At 40.5% G+C, this 24,134-nt stretch overlaps 1 protein-coding gene, 1 non-coding gene and 1 pseudogene across 3 annotated transcripts in view; 1 reads left to right on the forward strand and 2 right to left on the reverse strand.

Moving 5' to 3' along the window:
- Positions 1-24,134, forward strand: part of SLC24A3 (solute carrier family 24 member 3) — a 420,646-nt gene that overhangs the window by 87,650 nt on the left and 308,862 nt on the right. Inside the window, exon 1 of one of the 2 annotated variants that reach the window (XM_075564036.1) lies at positions 9,156-9,285. The exons of the other annotated variant lie outside the window; for it this stretch is intronic. Coding sequence (XP_075420151.1) covers positions 9,159-9,285 — 127 coding nt within the window. The 5' untranslated portion in view covers positions 9,156-9,158. Of the gene's footprint in view, positions 1-9,155; positions 9,286-24,134 lie in introns of those variants that run through there. 2 annotated transcript variants of the gene reach the window in all.
- On the reverse strand, positions 13,191-13,742 carry LOC142422477 (large ribosomal subunit protein eL29-like; annotated as a pseudogene).
- Positions 14,336-14,471, reverse strand: LOC142423639 (small nucleolar RNA SNORA42/SNORA80 family). The gene has a single exon (XR_012779246.1). It is a non-coding gene; the product is annotated as a small nucleolar RNA SNORA42/SNORA80 family (small nucleolar RNA).

Below are 24,134 nucleotides of genomic sequence, written 5' to 3' on the forward strand. Positions count from 1 at the left end.
ACTTCTTGGCTTAGTGCTTCATCAGATTGTGGACCCATTTCAGTTGGCGTTTTGTCAATTCCCGGAGCCTTGTCTTCTGCTAAGCCCCCGTGCAGCTTGAGCTCCTGCCTGCAGTACCGGCCTCCTTGGACATATGCTACTCTTGAAGTGGTTGGCTGTCAACCAGTTCTTTTTGGTACAGTGACTCAGCGTATTACTTCTATTGCCTTTGATGCCTTCTGCATCGTTCAGTATTTTGACCAAGAATCCTTCAGTATTGTAGATCAAGGCTTCAATGTTTTCTTCAGTTAGAAAAATGCTGAGCACATTCTTCCATTTCTACTTTCTAACCCCAGGTCTTTGCATATTTTATTACCATATTTTGTCTCCTCTAGCAGCCTTCTGTAGTGTTCTCTCCATCTGTTTTACGTCATTATTTTTTCCTTTTGATTTCATACCTCTGAGTTCAAGAGCAGGTTTCAGAGTCTGTCCCGACATTCATTTTGTTCGTTTCTTTCTTTCCTGCCGCCCTAGTGACCTTTTGCTTTCTTCATGTATGATATCGTTGATGTTGTCCCGTAGTGGGTTAGATCTTCTGTTAGTGTTCAATGTGCTAACTCTGTTCTTGAAATCCAGGTGGGACATACTCAAGATTGCATTCTGGCTCTCTTGAACTTTCTTTAATTTTCCTCAACTTCAAGCTGAACCCACAGATGAGCAACGGATGGTCTGTCCCACAGTTGGCCCCTAACCTTATTTTGCCTGCTCCTCCCTCTTTTCTCCCCACAGAGGCAGTTACTTTGAGTCCTGTGTATTCTCTCTGGCAAGGTGAATGTGTACACTCATTGTTTATCTTGTTGAAAATAAGTATTTTCAATAAAGAAGTTGTAGCAAAAACTGAAATGGAATTTTTGGTTTTGCAAAATCCTATAAATGAGCTCCAGCTTTGTTTCCATCACCAATTTTCTAACTATTGGGTCTTCCAATATAATAATTATCAATGTATCTTTAAAAATAATTTTATAGGGGGCTCATGCAAATCTTATCACAATCCATACATACATACATACATACATCGTGTCAAGCACATTTGTACATTTGTTGCCATCATCATTCTCAAAATATTTGCTTTTTATTTGAGCCCTTGGTATCAGCTTCTCATTTTTTCCCCTCTTTCCCCCACCATCCCTCCATCATGAACCCTTGATAATTTATAAATGATGATTATTTTTTCATGTAGTACACTGACTGATGTCTCCCTTTGCCCATTTTTCTGTCGTCTGTTCCCTCAGGAAGGGGGTTATATGTAGATCATTGTGATCAGTGACCCCTTTCTCCCTGCCACCTGCCCCTTACCCTCTGGTATTGCTACTATCATCATTGGTCCTGAGGGCTTATCTGTCCTGGATTACCTGTGTTACCAGCTCTTATCTGTACCAGTGAAGATCCTCTTGTCTAGCCAGATTTGTAAGGTAGAATTGTGATCATGATAGGAGGAAGCATTAAAGAACTAGAAGAAAGTTGTATGTTTCATCTGTGCTATATTACACCTTTACTGGCTTGTCTCCTCCCCGCAACTCTTCTGTAAGGGATGTCCAGTTGCCTACAGATGGGCTTTGGATCTCCACTCCATACTCCCTCTCATTCACAATGACATGATTTTTGTTCTTATCAATGCATCTTGGTTGCATGTTTCATTTCCAGACTGAAGAAGTTGCTAGATTTTTTTCAATTTCTTTATTACTGTAGTGATTGATGAGTAAATTTGAATAATAATTGTATGAACTGGATTTGCTTATAAACATATAGCTATTATCCTATCACAGATATGAATGTACTTCAAGGTAAATGTGACACTATTCCTTTTGAATTTGGTATTTCCCGCTTAGGAAACGATATGATTATTAGGGAGCCCTGGTGGCAGTGTGGGTTAAGTGTTGGGCTGCTAAGCACAAAGTCAGCAGTTTAAAACCACCAAAAGCTCCTTAGGAAAAAGATGAGGCTTCCGATGCCTGTAAAGGCTTACAGTCTCAGAAACCCGCTGGGGAGGAAGATCTGTTTTGTCCTGTGACTTGCTATAGGTTGGAATCAACTTGATGGGAGTGAGTAAGCCATGAGTGTCTTGTTGAAAATGGCCAGTATCAGTCCACGTCGGCACACTAATGTCTAGGATGTCAATCTTTATGGATTCCATTTCATTTTTGACTACTTCCAATTTTCGTAGATTTTTGCTTCATACATTCCATGTTCCAATTATTAACGGATGTTGATAGTTGCTTCTTCTCATTTTGAGTCCTGGTCATCAGCAAAGGAAGGTCCGGAAAGCTCTACTCCGTCCCTGTCATTGCGCTTGACTGCCTTGAGAAGGCAGCTCTTTAGTCATATTTTGAGTGCCTTCCAACCTCAGGAGCTTGTCTTCCGGCCCTGTATCTAACAGTGTTTCATTTCCCGTCATAATACTTTCAATAGTGAATATCTCAGAAATTTAGAGCCTATTCTTTCTTCGTAGTTTGCCCTTAGTCTAGAAGCTCCACTGAAACCCATTCACCTTAGGTGCCCTGCGAGTCTTTAAACACTGCTGACCTCGCTCTCAGCCTTGCAGCAACAGAAAGCCCCACAGTAGGACGCACTGACAGACCAGTGGTGGAAGGTATCTTTAGGAACCTAGCTTTGGTTGGCAGTTAAGCACTTGGCTGCGTACACAAAGACTGGCAGTTTGAATCCATCCCAAGAGACAGCTTGAAGAAAAACCTGGCAAGCTTCCATTTCTGAAAAGTCATCACCATAAAGATTATATGTAGGTCTTCATTCACCAGAGTTTTACCACAGGAGGTCTCTGTGGATCAGAAATGATTCAACGGTCACTGGAATTGGTATGATTTTCTCATAAACCCTGTAGGAAGGAAGCCTATAATTACTGACATAAAATTTTCATTCCTGGAGTCATAAAACAGTTCCTAATTCTGTCCAATATAGTTACTATTTATCCACATAACCACTGAGATTTGGAATTTAGATGTGTTATACATGTAAATACCCAAAGATTTAAAGACTTCATTAAAAAGGATAGCACTATCTTATGAGTAGTTTTTATTGTGAATACTCGAATATTTGAAGTCATAGTTGTGGCTTACAGGAGCCCTAATGGCAATGTGGGATGAGCACTGAGCTGCTAACCCACCGGCTTCTTTGAGGGAGAAAAATGAGGCTGTCTGTTTCTATAAAGAGTCTGTTTCTATAAAGAAGCCCAAAAGAGCAGCAGTTTTATTCTGTCCAACAGAGTTGCTATGAATCAGAATTGGCTCAACTCAATGGCAGTGGGTTTGGATTTAGTTTGTGGCTTGCATTTATAACTCACATCAGATTTCTCTTGAACAGGCTGTTCTGTGTCTTTTCATTCTTCACTGCATGAATTTGTGTTAGTGCTTCATTTTTTAACCCCAGTTTTTTGATTTGTAAAATAGGAGTGATAAGTTAAACTTGAGACCATTCAGTGGAGAAATCCATCCCCCTAAACACGTTTTTAGAAACAAGAAAGCTTTCTGTCTGCACTAAAAGAGTTTTGTTCCCTATTTGCTAGTCTACTTTTGCTCCAGAGCACTGGACTGTGCCAGAAATAAATACAGACTTGGAAGAAATTGACCACATTGCTGTTATCTACATATTGGTGCAAGAAATCAGAACCAGGCCCTAGGGAAGACCTGCCTTCCTTGTTGGCCTCCACTTTTGGAGAAGATTCTGGGTTCTCATCTCTTTAATCATGTCCCGTCGTGGGTGCGGTAAAATTATAAAAGTGATTATGCAGGAGGAAGTCATGCAAACAAATTTTTGTAATCAATGAGAAAAAAATATGATTGCTCTGTTACCTTATTTTTTTCAAATCTTTTAAAGGTCTTATGGAATGTAAATGTATAGTAATACTGTTACTTATTTGGCATAGTACTTTAAACCATTCAAAATATTGAGAATTAAGGTGCATCCATTCTTTGTGAAAATGTACATCCATTCTTTTCAAATTTGAACATACTTTGTTTCTTCTTCTCATACTGTAACTGCAAGATGGGGTGAGCATCTATTCTATGCCCTGGCAAATTTTATACCCTTGTCTAAGTTTGGATCAGCTTTGTACTCTTTAAACTTTTGGTTATCAATGTCATCAAATATCTCCCAGAATTGCTGTAAGGTGAAGTGTTTTGCTGATGTCATTTTCTCTAGGACATCTTCATTCATTTTGTCACAACCACTTTCTTCATTGATGTTGATAAATTCATCTTTACTGAGTTCCTCTGGCCGCATAGCTAATCTCCATGCCTGATACCCCTATGACCAGCTATTGATTCTGTGTCTGTACTGATTCAAGTTTCATTTTCAGCTTTGCCACTTTTCATTTCCTTGCTACACTTTCATCTTTGCTGATCAAATTCTTCTCCTGATGATTTATTTGGGTAAAATGGCATATGGTTTTATTGCTGGAAGACAAAGAAGAAATGCAGTGACGTGTACTTTGCTCTTTGTAGATGAATGTAGTAACTATTGTTCAATGTCCAGCCATGACAAACTTTGGACAAAAAATGATGCGTTGGTCACTGATTATGATGCACAGTGTTATTTGTGTAGCACTGTGTGGACTGAAGAACTAGCAGCAACGTTTGCACTTTTAGAATTTACTCACATTTAATATTCCAGGGTAGCTGAAATTTGCACTGTGTTATTTGACGACTGGTGTAATTTAGCTAAGCCATGGCAACGCATTCGTGCCTATTGGGACTGTGCAGTGAAGACAGCCAGCCCTGGGCATGCTCCGAAGGATATTATCTGGAGGACTTTTTAGTTGTTTGTTGCCACTGAGTTGATTCCAGCTCTACATATGCTGAGTAGCGCTGTCCTCTGTAAAACTTTCAAGGCTGCGGTCTTTAGGAGTGAATTGCCTGGCCTGCCTTCTAACATGCTTCTGCATGGGAGTAGAGCTCCAGCTTTAAGTTAGGAGTCAAGCTCTTAAACACGTGTGTCACCTGGGGACCCCTGTTCATTGGAGGGAAGACACACCGCCCCTTCCAGTCTTAGTCTCTTGATTTTTAATCTGAAAAGCCAGCTTTCTCATTTGTTGTCTTTTGATGTTGTCTTATGACCATCCCCAGTGTACAGGGTAGTGGAAGAATCCTCAATGAAATTATTGGAGACATAGCAACTTGAGTCAGTTCTGTGCTCAGCACAGGTCTAGAAGGCTCTGGCATGTTGGCTGGCAATGGAAAGTGTCTTAAATGCTCTCATTTTTGCTTTTAGTAGCTTACTTTCCAGTATATTTTCCAACCCACTGTTTGTATCACTGTACAAGCTTTTAAAATGACTTCTTGCTTGCACAGGTTTCTAGAATCTCGTTTGGTACTGTCAGGAGCATCAGCTTCCCGAGATGGAAATACAGCCTGCCTCTTGGCATGCAAACGGTGACAAGCCCTCTTCTAATAGAACAATTGTCCACAATTAAATAGTGGACAAAGGCTCAACTTCTGTAGTGGTAGGTCAATAATTCAAACATATTTCAGAAGAACCAGGGACAGTTTTCAGCATCCTCTTTCTTTAGTGTGTTTACCTGACCTGGGAGTTATGGCCAGTATGCTCTAACGAAAAACCCTGGTGGCACAGCGATGAAGCACTCAGCCGCTAACTGAAAGGTTCGCAGCAGGAGCCCAGCACCTACTAGAGGAAGATGTGGCGGTCTGCTCGTCCGCTTCAGGAGAGATTACAACCGTGGAGACCTTACAGAGCAGTTCTACTGTGTCCTGTGGAGTCCCTGTAAGTCAGAATCCATTCTGTAACAATGGGTTTGATTTGATTTGGCTGATGCTTTAAAGGGTGCATTGTAGTCTATTTATATATTCAAAGGTCTTTAACACGAGAGTTAACTTTCACTGGAAAACCACTTCAACCAGAAGGGAGGAACTCATGCTCTTAGAGCTCCGCACCCCCAAATTCTTATGAGATGCTTTCTTATTAAATACATTAAGTAGTTGGGAGAAAACAATGGGTTCATTTTTGGTGTTGTTGTGTTTGCTCTTATAATAGAGTTCTTTGGCTCCCTGTGCTGAAAGGAGTAAGATGCTCATTGATCCAAGCGTTACAGGAGAGTTCATTCACTATGTCACCAATACCTTTATGAGATAGGCATGATCATATTTTTTTTGGGGGGGGGGCGCTGTTAAATCCTCCCAGAGTAAATTTTTATTTTGAAAAAATTGGTGATAATAGATACGGTATATATCCTTCAATGGTTTCTATATTCCAGTGACATTGGTTACATTCCCTAAGTTGTGCAAACATTCTCCAAATTGTTCCACCACCATTGACTTAGACTCACTGCTCTGCAAGCTTCTTATCTAACCTTTTGCTTTGCTGTCATCTACGCATTCTCACATAGATCGTTCTTCATAAGGGTGCAATACTTAAGGTAGACATGGTTATGTATTTTTGAAAATAATTTTTTTGGGCTTATACAGCTCTTATCACCATCCATCCATCCATCCATCCATCCATCCATCCATCCATCCATCCATCCATCCATCCATCCATCCATTATGTCCAGCACATTTGTACACGTGTTGCCATCATCATTCTCAAAACATTTGATTTCTACTTGAGCCTTTGGTATCAGCTCCTCATTTTCCCCCTCCCTCCCTCCCCAACACTCTTTCCTTCTTGAAGCCTTATTACTTTATTATTATTTTTTTCATGTCTTATACTGACTGATGTCTATCTACCTTCACCCACTTTTCTATGGTCCGGCCCCCCGTGAGGGGGTTATATGTAGATCATTGTGATTGGTTCTCCCTTTCTCCCTTACTTTCCCCTTACCCTCCTGGTTTCGCTACTCTCCTTATTGGTCCTGAGGGGTTTATCTGTGCTGGATTCCCTGTGTTTCCAGCTCTTATCTGTACCAGTGTACATCCTCTGGTCTAGCTGGATTTGTAAGGTAGAATTGGGATCATGATAGTGTGTGTGTGGGGGTAAGCATTAAAGAACTAGAGGAAAGTTGTATGTTTCCCCAGTGCTATACTGCACCTCATCTCCTCCACAAGACCCCTCTGCAAGGGGATGTCCAGTTACCTACAGATGGACTTTGGGTCTCCACTCCACACTTCCCATTATTCACAATAATATGATTTTTTTGTTCTTTGATACCTGATACCTGATGGAATGATCATATTTATAGAGTTGAGGAACCTGAGGTCTAGACAGAAAAACTAATATGTTGTATTTTACATCGGCTAAGGGGTAAAGTTGAATTTTTATTAAAAAAAATCATTTTATTGGGGGCTCTGTAGCTCTTATCACAATCCATATATGCATCCATTGTGTCAAGCACATTTGTCCATATTAATCTGATCCAGTAGTCACTTTAGAAACTTACCCAGATTCTTTCTATTCTGAATGCCCAATGCCAAGTGCATTGGAATTGTGGTGCTGGTGAAGAATATTGAAAGTACCATGACTGCCACATGAATGAACAGAGCTGTCTTGAAAGAAGTACAGTTAGAAGCAAGGATGATTAGACTTAGTCTTATGTACTTTGGATGTGTTGTCAGGAGAAACAAGTCCCTGAGAAGGACATCTTGCTTGGAGAGTTTTGGGGCAGCGAAAAAGAGGAAGGCCCTTGACAGGATGGGTTGGCACAGAGGCTACATCAAAGGCTCAGACATAACAGTTGTGAGGATGGCGCAGGACTGGACCGTGTTTCATTCTGTTGTACGTTGGGTCTCTATGAGTCCGAATCAACTCAACGGCCCCTAACCATGACGTCAGTGCCAAGTGACGTATAGATGCCTGATGGCCTCTCTCTGTTGCTGGGCTACATAAATGGTTTGCAACCCATTTCTGGGGCTTGAAGTTTATGGTGGTGGTTGATTCCATTAAATACCACACAGAGTACTTTGCATAGTTCCTAATAAGTTTCTTGTTATCTATTATAGCCATCTTGTGAAAGCCTTGTTTCTCTTGATACAGCAAACTGTGTCAGCCAGAGTGAATGTTACTTCAGACAAGCATATATTGGGGACTGTAGAGGCCTCAGGATCACAATAACTATCTTTGAAATGAAACCAATAGTGTTTCAACAGTAGAAGGAGCAGATATGAGACAGGTTGAACTCAGGGGACCTTTGCATCAAGGAGAGCCTTAGTTTATTGGGGGGTGTGGGGGGTGGGTGGTTTCTAGTAGTTGCTGTAGCAAACTTGGAGAGGCAAAGCAGTGGTGGTGTCAGGGGAACAATATGTTAGCAGTAATAGGCTCTAATTAACCCAAAGGGCTAATTTTAATCATTGCTGTCATCTGTTGAAATTAACTGACACAGCGGTTTAGTTTCATCTTTTCTGATGAGTGGGTGCTCAATAGCTGTTTTATTTTCCTTTTATGCCCCTCTTTTTGCTGAAGAGGAAACAAAACAAAAACCTAAAATGGAATGGAAGCCACATTATTCAGACCAGCCCTTCCCAGTTTCCCTAGAGATGTCGTAGAGCACCATTCAAACCCCCAGCCCCTCCTTGGGACAAAGATGAGGTTGTCCACTCCCATAAAAATGTATCGTCTGGAAACCTACAGGGACAGTTCTGCCCTGTCCTACAGGGTCACTGTGAGCTGGAATTGACTTAATGGCAGTGCGTGAGGGACCCATCCTAGGCCAGATGTGCCCTCTGGCATTTGTAGTCTCAACATGCTTCTGCAGAGGGCACTCCCTAGTGGCCTGTACCTACACTCCTGCCTCTGTATCAGGGCCAGGCTGCCTTTGTGTAGTCATCTCAGCTGCTCGAGAGAGACTTCTTATTTGTCTTCTAAACAGGCCAGGGGAGCCCTGCTTTGTCTTCAGGGAGATTTCACCTGTGGAGGAGCTAGCTGCCTTTCCCATCCTCACTTGACTCATTTCTCTCTTGGGTAGAGATTTCTAAGAAAGCATCTTAGGCAGCTGGTGGAGGAAAGGGGGGAGGGGGAGGGGGGAGGAATGGGCGCATGGGTTTGTTGATGAGCGCGTGAATCCAAACCTTGTGGAGTCATTCCTCAGCAAGAACTCAGCAGCATACCTTCCAGTGTAATAAATCCAGAGCCTTGTGGTTTGTACAAGCACGAGGACAAGTAATAATAACTTATAAGCAAAAGGAGGAGCATTTTGCGCGCGTGTGTCTTCCTGACTCATGACTCGCATGGAAAGTCTGGGCAGGGGTGGCCACACGTGCACGCTGCAGCTGGGAGGCATAGTCTGGACATGCACTCATGGGTGGGGAGGGCCGCATTCCCTCGGAGGAGGAGGAGACTCACAAGGTAAGAATAGGGTTACCTGGGTGCTCTAGGGTTGCCATAAGGGGGGAGTATGGTACCCAGAGCCTGGATTCTGGATCCAGAGAGCCTGAGTTCAGTGCTACTCTGCTGTGTCCTAGTTCTGTGGCCTTGAAGAAGTTACTCTCTGTGCCATGCTTTAAAAAAAAAAATCTTTAAATGTTGATAATACAAGTAATACCTCAAACAGGGCGGCGGGCATTAAGCCTACTGTGCATGATCCACTTAGAAGACTATCTGGAGCATGATAATTGCCACAAACATGTTCATTATTTCCACAATTGTAAGACAAGATGCTCCTGCTGTTTCCCATGGTAGTGAAAATGCCTGTGATCCACTGGGTGGGGATGGACAGGAGAAAGTTTCTTGCAAAGGATAAAAGTTCACTGACATTAATAAAGCGTGCTGAACCAGCTAGCACACCGGCCATCCCCGGGCATCAGGGAAGTCGAGCGCTGTATTCTTGGTGAACCATCAGTTTAGCACTGGCTGCTCTGGGATCAGCTTGAACAGATCACTGGGGAAAATATCCCCCAATTTTGGTTCTACCTCTTTCCTGCGATTGCACCTGTGCCTTGGCTGCAATCAATATGGTAGGCAACGAAGTATCGAGGCTGTTGAGGGAGAAAGCTGATTTGCATAGTGTTGCTTTAGCCTGGAAGAGAGCGGGGTCCATCATTCTATTCTGTATGTGGCCCACGTGTTGGCGAGGAGGAGCAGACGTGGAGCCAGAGAATGAGTCAGGAACATTCAGGTTCAAGTAAAGATTTACTCCTTACTCACTGTGTATCTTTGAGCAAATAATTCTACGTTCAGTGCATCTCAATTGGACCAACCGCAATCCCAGATAGATTAGACCGAAAATCTAATCTAGCACCCTTTAGGAAATGAAGTAAAGTAAAAAAGGATAAAGTGCACAATTATCTTTGAAGACAGAAAAAAAAAGAGGATGTGAAACAGTTTAACAAAATTCAAACCCATTTCTGTGGAATCAGTTCGACTCAAGGACATCTGGGACAGAGAAGGGTTTCCAGCGTTATGCTTTTGCTTGAACTTGCTTGTCACTGAAGACTCCAAGTCCATTTCAATTGTACTTTTTTAAAGCCACTCACACCACTATTTAGGTGTGAGGGATAAGAGATCTGGAGAGTTGTTTTAAAAGAAACTTACTATATATATTAACACAGTCCATCTGAAGAAGTGAAATCAATATCCTGTTAAATCCTCCATTTATGTGGCTCTTTTCCCTTCCTCTCGCATCCTTTCTCCCTCCCACCATAACAACCTATCTTTTCCTTCTCCTAGTTCCCACCCCCTTCCCATCCTTGGCCTCCTCATGGTCATCAAAGTCTGTCTAGGGTGTGTACACAACATTTCCCCCCTTTTGTTTTTCTTTCTAACAGTGGTGTCACTAGACGCGTATCTTTGTAAGAGTAACTGAGTTTGCTAAGTATAATGTTCTGGCTTTGTCCATGTCTTGTGGTGTTTAAGATAGTTGTCATTTTTTGATTGATGCATAATATACCTGGTATGAATATACCAGAGTTTATTTATCCACTTCTTTAGGATTAGGATATTTGATTGTTTATGGGCTTTTGCTATTATGGAAATTGCTGCATTAAATATAGGTGAGCATATGTCTGTTTGGGTTGAACTCTGGATTTCAATAGATGCTGTGGTTTTCTGTAATTTTGGAGATTAGCCCTTTATGCGATGTATTACTATTATTTACTTTTAAAAAAAATAAATGATTTTATTGGGGCTTTTATAGCTCTTAGAACAATCCATACATCAATTGTATCAAGCACATTTGTACATATGTTGCCTTCATCATTTTCAAAATATTTTCTTTCTTTTTGAGCTTGTGGTATCAGCTCCTCTTTTTCCCCTCCCCCACCTCATTGACCCCTTGATAAATTATAAATTATTTTCATATTTTACACTGCCCACTGTCTCCCTTTGTCCACATCACCGTTGTTTGTCCCCTGGGGAGAGGGGCGGGAATTGTGTGTCATTGCAGTAGGTTCCTTGTTTCTCCCCCTTCTCCCCCCCACCTCTGCCTTAACCTCAGGGTATTGCTGTTCTTGAGGGGTTTATCTGTCCTGGATTCCATGTGTCAAGAACTCTTAACTGCACCAGTGTGCACGCTCCGGTCTTGCCGGATTTGTAAGGTAGAACTAGGGTTATGATAGTGGGGAGGAGGAAGCATTAAGGAATTGGAAGAATGTTGTGTGTTCCATCCATGCTCTGCTGCTCCCTGGCTGCCTCATTCCTTCCCCATGACCCTTCTGTGAGAGACTGTATGTGATGTAGTATTGCTGAATATTTCCCCCCAGTGCACAAATGTCATACTTTTAGTAGGTCCCTGTTCTTTGTTTTATCTTCTACAATGTGGGTATTTTTTATTAAGTTCAGTAGTATGTTTACGCTTTGCATTGTCCCTACTTTGATGGTCTTAATTGTGTGATTTATTTAGGTCTTTGATCCATGTTGAGTTTGCTTTTGTACATGTGTCAGATATGTGTGAGTTCATTCTTTTGCAGGTGAAGATCCAGTTTTTTGAGCACCATTTGTTGAAAGGCTATCACTTTCCCTTTAATGTGTTTCAGTCCTTTATAAAAAACTAGGTGTCTATAGATACTTTGTTATATTTCTGGGTTTACCATTCTAATCCACTGCTGATCATATCTAACGTTGTACCAGAACCAGGTTGTTTTGATTGCGGTGGCTATAGAGTAAGTTTTAAGCCTGGGAGTGAAAGGCCTCCTACTATTGACATTTTCACGATGTTTAATCGGCCTCTCCAGGAACGTGGTAACTTGTTCCATTTGCGCAAGTTTCTTTCAGTTTCTTGAAGGAATGTTTTATACTTTTCCTGCTAAGATTTATTCCTAAATATTTTATCTTTGGTGTAGTTATTTTAAATGATATTGTTCTTTTGATATCTTTTTAGTATGATCACCCTTCATATACAACTGATTTTTTTATGTTAATCTTATAGCCTGCTATGCTGTAAAAATTTTCAATTCGTTCAAGAAATGTTTTAATTGAATCTTTAGAGGTTTCTATATATAGGATTATGTCATAAGCACATAGGGAGATTTTTATTTCTTTTGAGCCTATGTGGATATGTTTATCATCTCTTTTGATGTTTTATGGATCTAGCTAAAACTTCCAGACCTCTATTAAATAAAAGTGTGGATAAATGGCAATCTTGTCTAGTTCCCATTTGAAGATTAAATGATTTCAATTTCTCTCTATTATATTAGATGCAGGCTGTTGGTTTCACATATATGACTTTTATTATTTTGAAAAATTTTCCTCTATTCCTGGTTGATTCAGTATTTTTATCAGGAATGGATGTTGAATTTTACCAAATGCCTTTTCTGCATTGATTGATATGGTGTTTCTCCATTATTTTGTTTATGTGGTGAATTACATTGATTGTTTGTTTTTAGTGTTAAAACATCCTTCCATATTTGGTATGAATCCCAACTGATTGTGATGTGTTTTTTTAATGCTTTAAAAAAAATTTTGGCTAGGATTTCATTGAAAATCTTGACATCTATATTCATGAGAGATGTTGGTCTGTAACTTTCAATTCTGGTGATTTCTTTGCCTGGTTTAAGTATCAAGTTATAGTTGCTTCATAAAATTATTTTGATTGTATGTTGTCCATTTGTATATTGTGCAATAATTTATATGAGATTGGTATTATGTCTTCTCTAAATGTTTTATAGAATTCTCCAGTGAAATAATCTGGACCTGCACTTTTTATTCTTATTTTTATTATCTTTTTTTTAAGAGCGCCACGTGGGTTTATTTGTACAACAAACAGCACAAGAAGACACCAGCGCCATGCAGGCAGCAGCCCAGGGCTCACACCAGTCCCTCTCGCCCTCACAGAGAACTCTACTTTGTGGGAGCCTGGGGGCCTTTGGGAGCTTGAGCTGGGGCAGGGGCGCCTTTGGGAGCTTTTGCTGGAGTCGTGGCCTTGGCTGGAGCATCAGCCTTGCTTTGTGCCTTGGCCTTGGGCCGGCAGAGCCTCAGACCCTTGGCAATACGTGCCCGAGCCCGCTTGCCAAGCTTGGGGTGGGCAATGTAGGCCAGTCAGCTGAGCTTGCGGTGGACGCCCATTGGGATCTTGGCCTTGACCTCTGTGGGCTTCACAAGATCCTTGATGGTCTCAGCGCGAGCAGCCGCAGCCTTGGCGTTGTTGGCCTGCATTTTCTTCAGGCCCTTCTTGTTGTGCTTCTTGGCGAAGCGCATGTTCCTCAGGAACTTGGGGTCCACCCCCTTAAGAGATTCGTATCGTTGTGACCGGGGTTTTTTTATGCCGTTTCTGTGCCATTTCCGGGATTGGTTGTGCGTGGTGTGGTTCTTGGATTTGGCCATGTCTGCACCGACGCCTGCAGCTCCCGGAACGCCAGGGACCGGAAGAGAGAGAGCCTTATTATCATTTTTTAAGGAGGCCCTTACAAATCTTATGACAATCCGTCATGCAATTGTAATAAGTACACTTGTACATATGTTGCCAGTAACAGTTCCAAAACATTTTCTTTCTACTTGAACCCTTGATATCAGCTCCTCTAACCCCTCCCCCACCCTCCTACCCTCATGAACCCTTGATCAATTATATATTATTGTTGTTATTTTGTATCTTACATTGGACCTGTACTTTTTGATGTTGGGATTTTAAAAAAATGACTAGATCTATTTCTTCTTGTGTTATAAATTTGTTGAGATTTTCTACATCATTCTGTAGTAATTTAGGTAAATAATAAAGTCATAGAAATCTAGCCATTTCTCCTAGATTTTCTTTTCTTTTCTTTCTTTCTGGCTTGAGGGACAAAAAAGTTCATCAGCTAGCATATGGTGCTCACGCCAAGGGAGGAAGCACTGTGTCCGGAGACCCTCTGCTCTTTGATGGTACCCACGCTGTTCTCAGCTGACTAAGTGAGATTAATTGAAAAGGAGACTTAGTGTTCACAAGGATGGTCAATAGGTCTCTTGCCCAGGCCAGACCCCTACTCCCCATGGTGCAACCCGCTTCAGTTCCGGAAGCCTATGGGCTAGGAGGCAGGGCAATGGTTCGGGGCTCCAGTTTGCTCTGGCATGGGACATGATGAGAGGCCCATGGGGCTGGGCCTGCCATAAATCCAAACCCATGCGCTCTCCTACATTTTCAGATTTGTTGGGGTACATTTTTCATGATATTGTAATGATTATTTTTTTTAATATCATCCATTTTACTTCATATTTATAGAATTTTTCTTTCTCTAATTCTCTTCCTCTTTTAGGTTTGCCAGTTGTTTTAAAATTTGGTTAATCTTGAGAAAATGAGGCACTGATATCAAGGGCTCAAGTAGAAAGCACATGTTTTGAGAATGATGATGGCAACTGATGTACAAATGTGCTTGACACATAGATGCATGTATGGATTGTGATAAGAATTGTACGAGCCCCCAATAAAATGATTAAAAAAATGAAACAATATCTTGTCTTATTTTTCTATAGTTTAAAATTTTTTAATGATTTATTTCTACCCGAATCCTTAATATTCCTTTTCTTCTAGTACCTGATTGCCTTGCTGCACTTTTTCCAGTTGTAGTTGATGTGTTAAGGTGCTTATTTTACGTCTTTCTGCTTTATTGATGTGCACAGTAATACTATAAATAGCCCTCTGATTCATGCTTTTTCTGTGCCCCCAACGGTTTAGATGCATTGTACTTTTGTTCTCATTTGTTTCCAGGAATCTTTTGATTGTGTTCTTTATTTCTTCAATTACCCAGTGGCTCCTCGATGTTCTTCAGTGTCCACGAATTTCATTTTTTGGAGTTGATTGTTCTGTGGTTGATTTCTAATTTCACAGCATTATACTCTGAAAAGGTGGTTGGTATTATCAATGTTCTTGAATTTGTTGACGCTTGCTTTATGACCTAAAATAGAATCTGTTCTAGAATAGCTACCATGGGCACTAGAGAACAAAGTGAAATTAATTTTTGTTGAGTGAAGTGTTCTATATATAGCTATGAGATCAATTGATTTTGTTATTTTTGTATCTTTGTTGATTCCTTTTCTAGTTGATTGACTTTTAGTTTAAAGTGATGTATTGAAGTCTCCTGTTGTTATGATGTGATCTATTTGTCACTTCATTTCTATAAGAATTTGGTTAATGGAATTTTATGGTCTTTTATTTGGCACATATGCATTATGGTTACGGTTCCCTTTTCCACTAAGGCTTTCATAATTACATAGTGACCTTCCAAGTCTCTCATAATGTCATTGATTTTGATATGTATTTTGTCTGAGGTCCGTCTCTCTATTCCAGCTTCCCTTTTGACTGCTTGATATGTTTTTCCCCTTCTTTGATTTTCATGGTTTATATTTATAGCTAAGTTCATTTGTATTTTTTAATCATTTTATTGGGGACTCATACAACTCTTTCCACAGTCCATACATACATCAACTGTGTCAAGCACATTTGTACATTTGTTGCCATCATCATTCTCAAAACATTTGCTTTCTACTTGACCTCTTGTTATCAGCTCCTCCTTTTTCCCCTCCCTTCCCGGCCCCCTCCCTCAGGAACCCTTGATAATTTATAAATTATTATAATTTTGTCATATCTTATACTGTCCGGCATCTCCCTTCACCCATTTTTCGGTTGTCGGTCCCCCAGGGAGGAGGTTATATGTAGATCCTGTGATCAGTTCCCCCTTTATACCCTACCTACCTTCCACCCTCTAGGTATCGCCACTCTCACCACCGGTCCTGAAGGGTTCATCTTTCCTGGATTCCCTGTGTTTCCAGTTCCTATCTGTACCAGTGTGTATCCTCTGGTCTAGCCAGATTTGTAAGGTGGAATTAGGATCATTATAGTGGGGGGTGAGAGGGGGTGGAGAGAAAGAAAGCTTTTAAGAACTAGAGGAAAGTTGTATTTTTCATCATTGGTACACTGCATACTGGCTCGTCTCCTCCCTGTGATCCTTCTGTAAGGGGATGTCCAGTTGCCTACAGATGGGCTTTGGGTCCCCAATCCGCCCTCCTCCTCATTCATAATGATACGATTTTTGTTCCTTGATGCCTAATACATGATCCATTTGACACCTCATGATCACACAGGCTGGTGGGCTTCCATGTGGGCTTTATTGCTTCTGAGCTAGATGGCTGCTTGTTTACCTGCAAGCCTTTAAGACCCCAGATGCTATGTCTTTTGATAGCCGGGCACCATCAGCTTTCTTCACCACATTTGCTTATACACTTGTTTTGTTTTCAGCAATCGTGTTTGGAAGGTGAGCATAATGGAATGCCAGTGTAATAGAACAAAGTGTTCTTGCATTGAGGGAGTACTTGAGTGGAGGCCCAGTGTCCATCTGCTATAAGGTGCATTTCTTGTAGCAGCACATTAACGGTTTGTGCTTTGTGTGTGTGTGTGTTTTATCCATTCTGTTAGTCTTTGTCTTTTAACTGGTGAACTCAGTCCACATACATTCAATGTTGTTATTGATAAATATGATATTGCTGATGTCATTAAAAAATTTTTTTCTGGCGTTACTGGTTTCAATTTTCGTAATGATTTTTTTCTTGTGTTACTTTTCTTTCTTTGTTGTCTTCATACTCTCTTTGCCTTTTTTGTTTTACTCCTATTGTTTTTCTAGCTTATATGGTTTTCATCTTGTTTGTTTTGCTTGAAGTTTTCATTTTTCTTTGTAGGTTGTTTGTTTTTCATGGTTTTCTTTCCAATTTCAACTTCCTTGTATTTTGTGAACAGTTCAATACCTTCTCTGTTAGAGTATTTATTGCCTGTTCTGTTTCTTCTACTCTTGTTTATTTATCTCTTCAGAGAAGAATACTGTCTATCATTCCTTGTTTTAATTTATTTAGTTCCTTTTTGCTTAGAGTATTGCCTAAATAAAGTGTTTTCTCCATAATAATTTTTCTCTAATATTTTTAGCTTGCTATCTGTTATTCTTATAAATTTTGTGTCCATAGAATTCCTTAAATGTTTTTTTTAGTCATTTTATTTTATTTTTTTAAAACAATTTATTAGGGAATCATACAACTCTATCACAATCCATACATATTACATACATCAATTGTATAAAGCACATCCAACATGTTTTAAAATACCTTCATTTATTTACTGAATTTATTTAAATAAATTTAGTTTTTCTTTATCTGTAAATGCTTTTATTTTTTCCTCAGATTTGAGGGATAATTTTGCTTGGTTATAGGATTTTTGGTTGGCAATTATTTTTCTTTCAGAATTTGCATATAACATCCCATTTCCTTCTTGCCTGACTGGTTCCGGGGGGTGGTGGTGATGGGGGAATCTGTCCTTGTGGTGATTACTTGACTTTTATATGTAATTTTTCCTTTTTGCCATGCTGCTCAAGATTATTTCTTTATTTTAATATTAGAAAGTTTTATTATTAGGGTCAATTTTGTTTGGTGTTCTATGGACTTTCTGCACAGTTATTTTATGTTCTATCATTGATGTTAGGGAAATTCTCCCTTAATATTTCATTGACAATTTTTTTAGTAGTTATTATTTCTTCTTGCTGTTCTAGCACATTTATCGGGTATATTTTGTTCCTTTTGCGGTGTTCCATAGTATTCTTAGATTATCTAAAGGTGTTTTTCTTTGGGGGGGGGGTGTCATTTTTATAACTTGGTCTTCTTGTATTTTGTTTTTGAGAGATTTAGCGTCAAGATCACTGTTTCTTGATTCCAGAGTTTCTAGCTTGCTCTTTTACAGTATCGTACAGATCTAGCATTTTAGTGTCTGCCTTTTATATTTCTGTTTGAAGTTGTATTACTTCTATCTTTTCATTCGTCAGCGTGTTCCTTCAAGGCACTTCTGAGTTCTTGAATTATGGTTTGTGTTTCTTCTATCTATTGTTTTCTCTAATCGCTTAAAGTAACTGGAGACCATCATTGTAATCTTTCTTGAGAGGATTGGTAGACCTCCCCTCCCCCAGGATCTCCTGTGGGTCTACATCTCTGTGGTGTAATTGCTTGTGCTGTTTTCTCCTGTTTTTACAAGTGTGTGGAGATCAACTGTTACTTCTGAGACATGGTGTTATTATTAGTTACTTGGTTTTTTAGTTTTGACTTTGAATACAGAGTTATCTTCACACACTTGCTATGAAACCTGGGTAGTCAAGGGTAGCCAGGCTGTTCTGCTCCAGCCTAGTCTTGAAGGGGTCAGAAGTCAGCAAACAATTATATATAGTCTCCATCAAAGTCCTTGTTTTGAGGCTGGTTCCCCAGTCACTAGGAGCTATCTGGCAATTATTGATCAAACCAGCACATTGATGGGGAGAAGTGACTAATTAGAATGGTGCTCACTAAAACCACCTCCCGTGGGCCTGTGTGTTGCTGTTGAACACAATTACTATTTGAGCAAGGCAGATATGAGCACGTGAGTCCTGGACCCAAGGAGAAGCCCTCACTCACCACTCAGTCAGCCACCTCCTCTAATCCGTGCCCTCCTGACTCCGTTCTCACTGGGGATGCTCAGTCCTCCTGATGCTCCTGGGAAACTGCCACAGGCCAACCCCCAAGAGGTCCAGCCAGAGGCTGGCAGCTAGCCCACGGCAGACCCACGCTTGCCCAGTCAGGCTGGTATGCAGTGAGTGAGTTAGGACCCTTGCAATCCTGGTGCTCAAAGGCTCCTGCATCTTTCTGGTTGAGTTCCCATTCAATGTCTTCCCAGTTATCAGAGCGGGAAGGTGCTGTGTACTCACGGCTGTTGCCCAGAGTGGCTGGTACCTGGTGGTGTCCTGCCAGAGTTGAACAGAATCCACCTTTGAGCTGGGGGTATTTTTGTCAGTTTCAACTTGTGACCCCTTTGGCAAATATTTGCTTTTCTCAGATTGCTCTCTCTCTCTCTCTCTCTCTCTCTCTCTGTATGTATGTGTAACTCAGACTATAACAATCTTTCTCAAACTTTCAAAGTTTTCTTGAGAGGATTCAGAATGGCTGTGAGTTAGGCAGCCAGGCTGTCTCTGCTCTTCAAGGCTGAGTTTACAGACGCGGACAGCCACATCTTTTTCTCTCCACTGGGCACAAGGTTCACTCTATGGACCTTTCAGATAGCAAGTAGGCTCTCAACCACTGCACCACCAGGACTCTTACTTAACATTTCATCCATTTGAGTAGTTGTATTCAACCATGAAAAGTAACGAAGTGTTGCTCCATGTGATCATGTGGGTGAACCTTGAGATCATTAAACGTAATGAAAGAGCTCAATGATGGAAAACCACATCTTGTATGATCTCACTTATATGAAATACCCAGAATAGGCAAATCTGTAGAAATAGAAAGGATACCGGAAGACATCGGAGGCGGGGTGAAGGGGTAAAGGAGAGTGAATATTCATTAGGGTAACGTGTGTTTTGCTGTTGGTAGGTGCTGTCTTGTTGGCTCTGACTCTGAAACATTGTTCCCTTCATTGATCCTCCTCTTGCTTGGTAACTGGAATATCATTTTTTTTTTTTTGCTGAGAGGCAGACAAAGAGAGGAGTAAGTGGCAGATTCTCTGTTGGCACAAGAATTTCTTTGAAGCCCAGATGAACACAGAGGACCAAACTTCTGAGGTCCTTTTAGTCTAGCTGGAGACCAAGGGTTTGTCTTTTATCCCCAAAGGCACAATATGAAAGCATAAGCCTTGGTCCTCAGTTTCACCTCCCAGAGGGCTGGAATGTGTGTTGAGAAATCGTTTTGTCAGTTCTTTCCTGCAGGAAATACTTATTGCTATTGTTAGTTGCCATTGAGTCACCTCTGACTTAGATAACAGCCTTATGTACAACAGAATGAAACATAGCCCAGTCTTGCACCGTCTTCATTATCAGGCAGACACTGTGTAGTTTAGGTGTCGTCCAAACCTGGTGGTTATGTGTTAGCTTGCTAACCTCAAGACCAGCAGTTCAAAACTACGAGTCAGCTCCAAGGAGAAAGACAAGACTTTCTACTCCCATGAAGAGTTACAGCTTGGAAATTCACGGCGGTGGACGTGGGGGTGGGGGTTGCCTTTAGGATTGATATGAGTTGGCACTGACTCGATGGCAGTGATTTTGGTTTTTCTGCCTAGTCTGTCTGTCTAGACGCTCTGCTGAATTGTATCCATTGTGGGTGACTACTGATATTTGAAATACCAGTGGCATAACTTCTAGAATCAAAGCCACAGCCAAGATACCACAATATGAAAGATGGACAAATGGCTTATATTTACAGGATGCTAATTCTTTTTCCTGCTTTTCGCTGGATGTTTCTGGGAAATCCAACAGTAGAAATGATATTCCTTTGGGAGAGACTAGATCTTGGAAGTGTTTGTGTCCAAAAAGGAAAGTAGGAAAGCAAAAGAAAGGGAACCTGTATCTATAAATAGCTTTTATTCCCCTTGAGAGAGGGTGAGCCTCTACCCACTGCTACCTGACTCTGCGTTCTGAACAGTAAGATCTCTACACCAGTGTTCTCAACCTTCCTAATGCTGCGACCCTTTAAGACAGTTCCTCACATTGTGGTGACCCCCCAACCATAAAATTATTTTTGTTGCTACTTCATCACTGTAATTTTGCTACTGTTATCAATTGGGGGACTCCTGTGAAGGGGTCTTTCAGCCCCCCAAAGGGGTTGTGACCCACAAGTTGAGAACCACTGCTCAAAACCCAGCACCAATGAACCTTGCCATCCTCGACATTCTTCAGCATCTGCGCTTGGTAGGTCCTTATTTAGACGGTTTCTCATTTTTCCTGGAATATCTCCCTTTTCATCTATCCTCTTTTATTCCTCTGGAATCTCTTTTTATCTGTTCTCATTAAAACAACTGCTGCAAGTGTTCCATCTTGAGACGGCTGCAAGTGTCTTGTGGCAGGACCCCCATACTCCTCGCTCACATCTCAACCAGCTCAGGCCTCTTGGCATCCACCCCTGTTCCTTTAGTTCTCCTCACTAGGTGAAAAGTTAAGCAAGGACAGGGGAGGTGAAGGCTTTTTGTAAAAGGAACTTTTGAACATATTTCAAAGGGAACAAGGCAAGAGAAGCATCTTTAGGCTCTGAATGGCTTTTTAGATTCACAGAGAAATAGTAATAGAAACAGCGAACAGGAAGATATAATAAGACTAAACATTTTCCAATGGCTTTTATGCTTACCTTTAGACTTCTCAATATTTCTAGAGAAAAATAAGCAGGCATGGAGATAAAACAAAATGTGGAGAGCTAGTCAAAGGACAGGTTCTTTAGAAATCAGAGGGCTTGTGGGACAAAAAGTGAAGTCATTTCTCATTCTGGTAATAATTCACCTAAGAAAAATATTGTCTAGGAGACTTCAATTTTTAACATTAGTATAAGAATAGACCTAGTTTCACAACTATATATAGCAAAGTCAGGTTTTCCAATGAAGTCCATGGTGGCACAGTGAATGCCCTAAGCTGGTAACTGAAAGGTTGGAGGTTCAAGTTCCCCCAAAGTTATCTTGGAAGAAAGGCTGGGCAATTTACTTCTGAAAAATCAGCCACCGAAAATCCTGGGGAGCTCAGTTCTACTCTGACACACTTGGGGTAGCTATGAATTGGAGCTGGCGGTTTTTGTTTGTTTGAAACTAGCTCCGGTGCCACAAAATAATCGAAGTCAGTTTCAATCCTACATTTCCTTTTTTTATAACCACTCAGGCCTGTGTTTAGATCTTATGGGTAAGGAATCTGGAGCGATTTTTTTAAAGACTGAGAATCTTCTCTTTTTAGATTAATTTTTGATTAAATGGTTTAATTTTATTTTTCTTCTCATTTGTAAAATATGACAGATACAAAGAAAAGCATCCTATGTGCAGTCGCACACCCATGACATCAGAACAGTGACAGAATCCCCATTGACCCCCCTGTATGTACTTCCTGATTCCTTCATTGTTTTCCCGTTCACCCTCTCTCCTTCCTTTCCTGTCTCTATCCTCTCAAGCAGCGTTTCTAAAAATCTACTCCTCCAAAGATGGGGGTTTTGGTTGTTGCCGTCTCTTTGCTATTATGGAAATTGCTGTGATAAACATGAGTGTGCATATGTGTGTTTGTGCTTCTTCATTTCTTCAGGGTATCTACCAATCAGTGAGATTGCAGTTTCATATGGCATTTATATAGACATTTGTTTATGTGAGTGCCATACTGTTTCCCACTGTGGCTGAATAATTCTGCATTTTCACCAGCAGTATGTGAGTGTTCCAATCTCTCCAGTCTCTCAAGCATTTATTATTTTGTTTTATTTTTTCAATTTTGTTGGTATGAGGTGGTAGCTCATCACTGTTTTAATGTGTATTTCTCATATAGCTAATGGTCAAGAATATTTCTTCAGATGATTATTTCCCTTCTAGCTGTCATCTTGAGTAAACTATTTATCTTCTGTGCCAATAGTTTGAATGGGTTATTTGTATTATTCTTACGAAAGTGTAGTTTTCTAAAGATTAAAAAACATCAGCCCTTTATTGGATGTATCACTGCCAAATAGTTTATTCCAGTCTTTGTTTACCCTTGTTACTATTTTAATAAGTCATTAAAATAGGTTTATTGGTGTATATACTTCACATATCAGAGATCATTCCAAAGTGTTAAGAAGAGTTGTGCAGTGATCAACATGATCAAGTTTAGAACATTTTCTTCTCATGCTCTCTTGCTTAGCTTCCCATTTACCGCCATTCTTCCACCCATACCCCAAGACAATTGTCAGTCCAGTTGCAGATAGATTTACTCACCTTGCATTTCATACATGGAAACACAAAACACAAACAAGATGCAAAAGCAAAGCAAAGCAAAACAAAACAGAAAATAAGAATGACTAGAAAATTCAAAGAACATTTCAATTGAACAGAAAGGAGAAAATATTAAAAAGGGAAACAACTTTAAAATAGGTCAAAAGGGAGATCTCATGTGATAAGGTATTACACGTTAACCTAACTACATCTGCTGTAATTTGCTTTACAATGCTCTTTCATTCTTGACTTCTTTCCACCCTTAAGAGCCAATGCTATCTTGGAGACTGTTTTCTCTTTGTTGCTCTCTGGGTGGAGTTGTTCTATGTCGTGGTCTCTGAGAGTGATGTTCTTCTACCCATACTGGGTCGGCAAAGATCTTTTGTGGAGCCGGGTTTCTTTTAACGTATTCTTTGAGTTTTTCCTTCACTGACCTTGAGAGATAATTTAACTGGATAGAGATTTCTTGGGTTTGTGGTGTTTTCCTTCAATTTATGGAATATGTTCGTCCACTCTCTCTCCTCTTCTTCATAGTGTCTACTGATAGGTCTGAGGATATTTTTATTTGGGAACCTTTATATGTGACTGCTTGTTGTTCCCGAGCTGCTCTCATGATTTTCTCCTTTTCCTCAGTTGGATAGTTTAACTATTATTTGCCTTGGTGACTTCTGAGGATTCAGTCTAGCTGGTGTTCTTTCGGCCTCCTGAATGGTTGCCTGGTTTTCATTCATTAATTTGGGGAAGTTTTCCTCCAAGAATTCTCTCACTGTTGTTGCAGATGACTTCTTTGTTTTCTACAATGCTCTCTAATAGCAAGGGTATTCACACCCCCAGATTGTGTTTAGAGGGATTGACCAGAGTCTTAATCTATATGGGGATCTTTCAAATAGATTTTGGACTTCCACTGTCAACCAAAGTCTTCTGCAAACTAGGTGTTCACAATTTCACCTCTGATACAATTCCCTTCTTCAGATTTGGGTTTTATTATTTACAATCCTTGGGTCATACAGGTTGGTGTACTTCTTCAATGTGGACTTAGTTGATGCCTCTATTTATTTATTAAACATTTTATTAGGGGCTCATACAACTCTTT

Source organism: Tenrec ecaudatus, chromosome 12, assembly GCF_050624435.1.
Source record: "Tenrec ecaudatus isolate mTenEca1 chromosome 12, mTenEca1.hap1, whole genome shotgun sequence".
Lineage (NCBI taxonomy): Eukaryota > Metazoa > Chordata > Mammalia > Afrosoricida > Tenrecidae > Tenrec > Tenrec ecaudatus.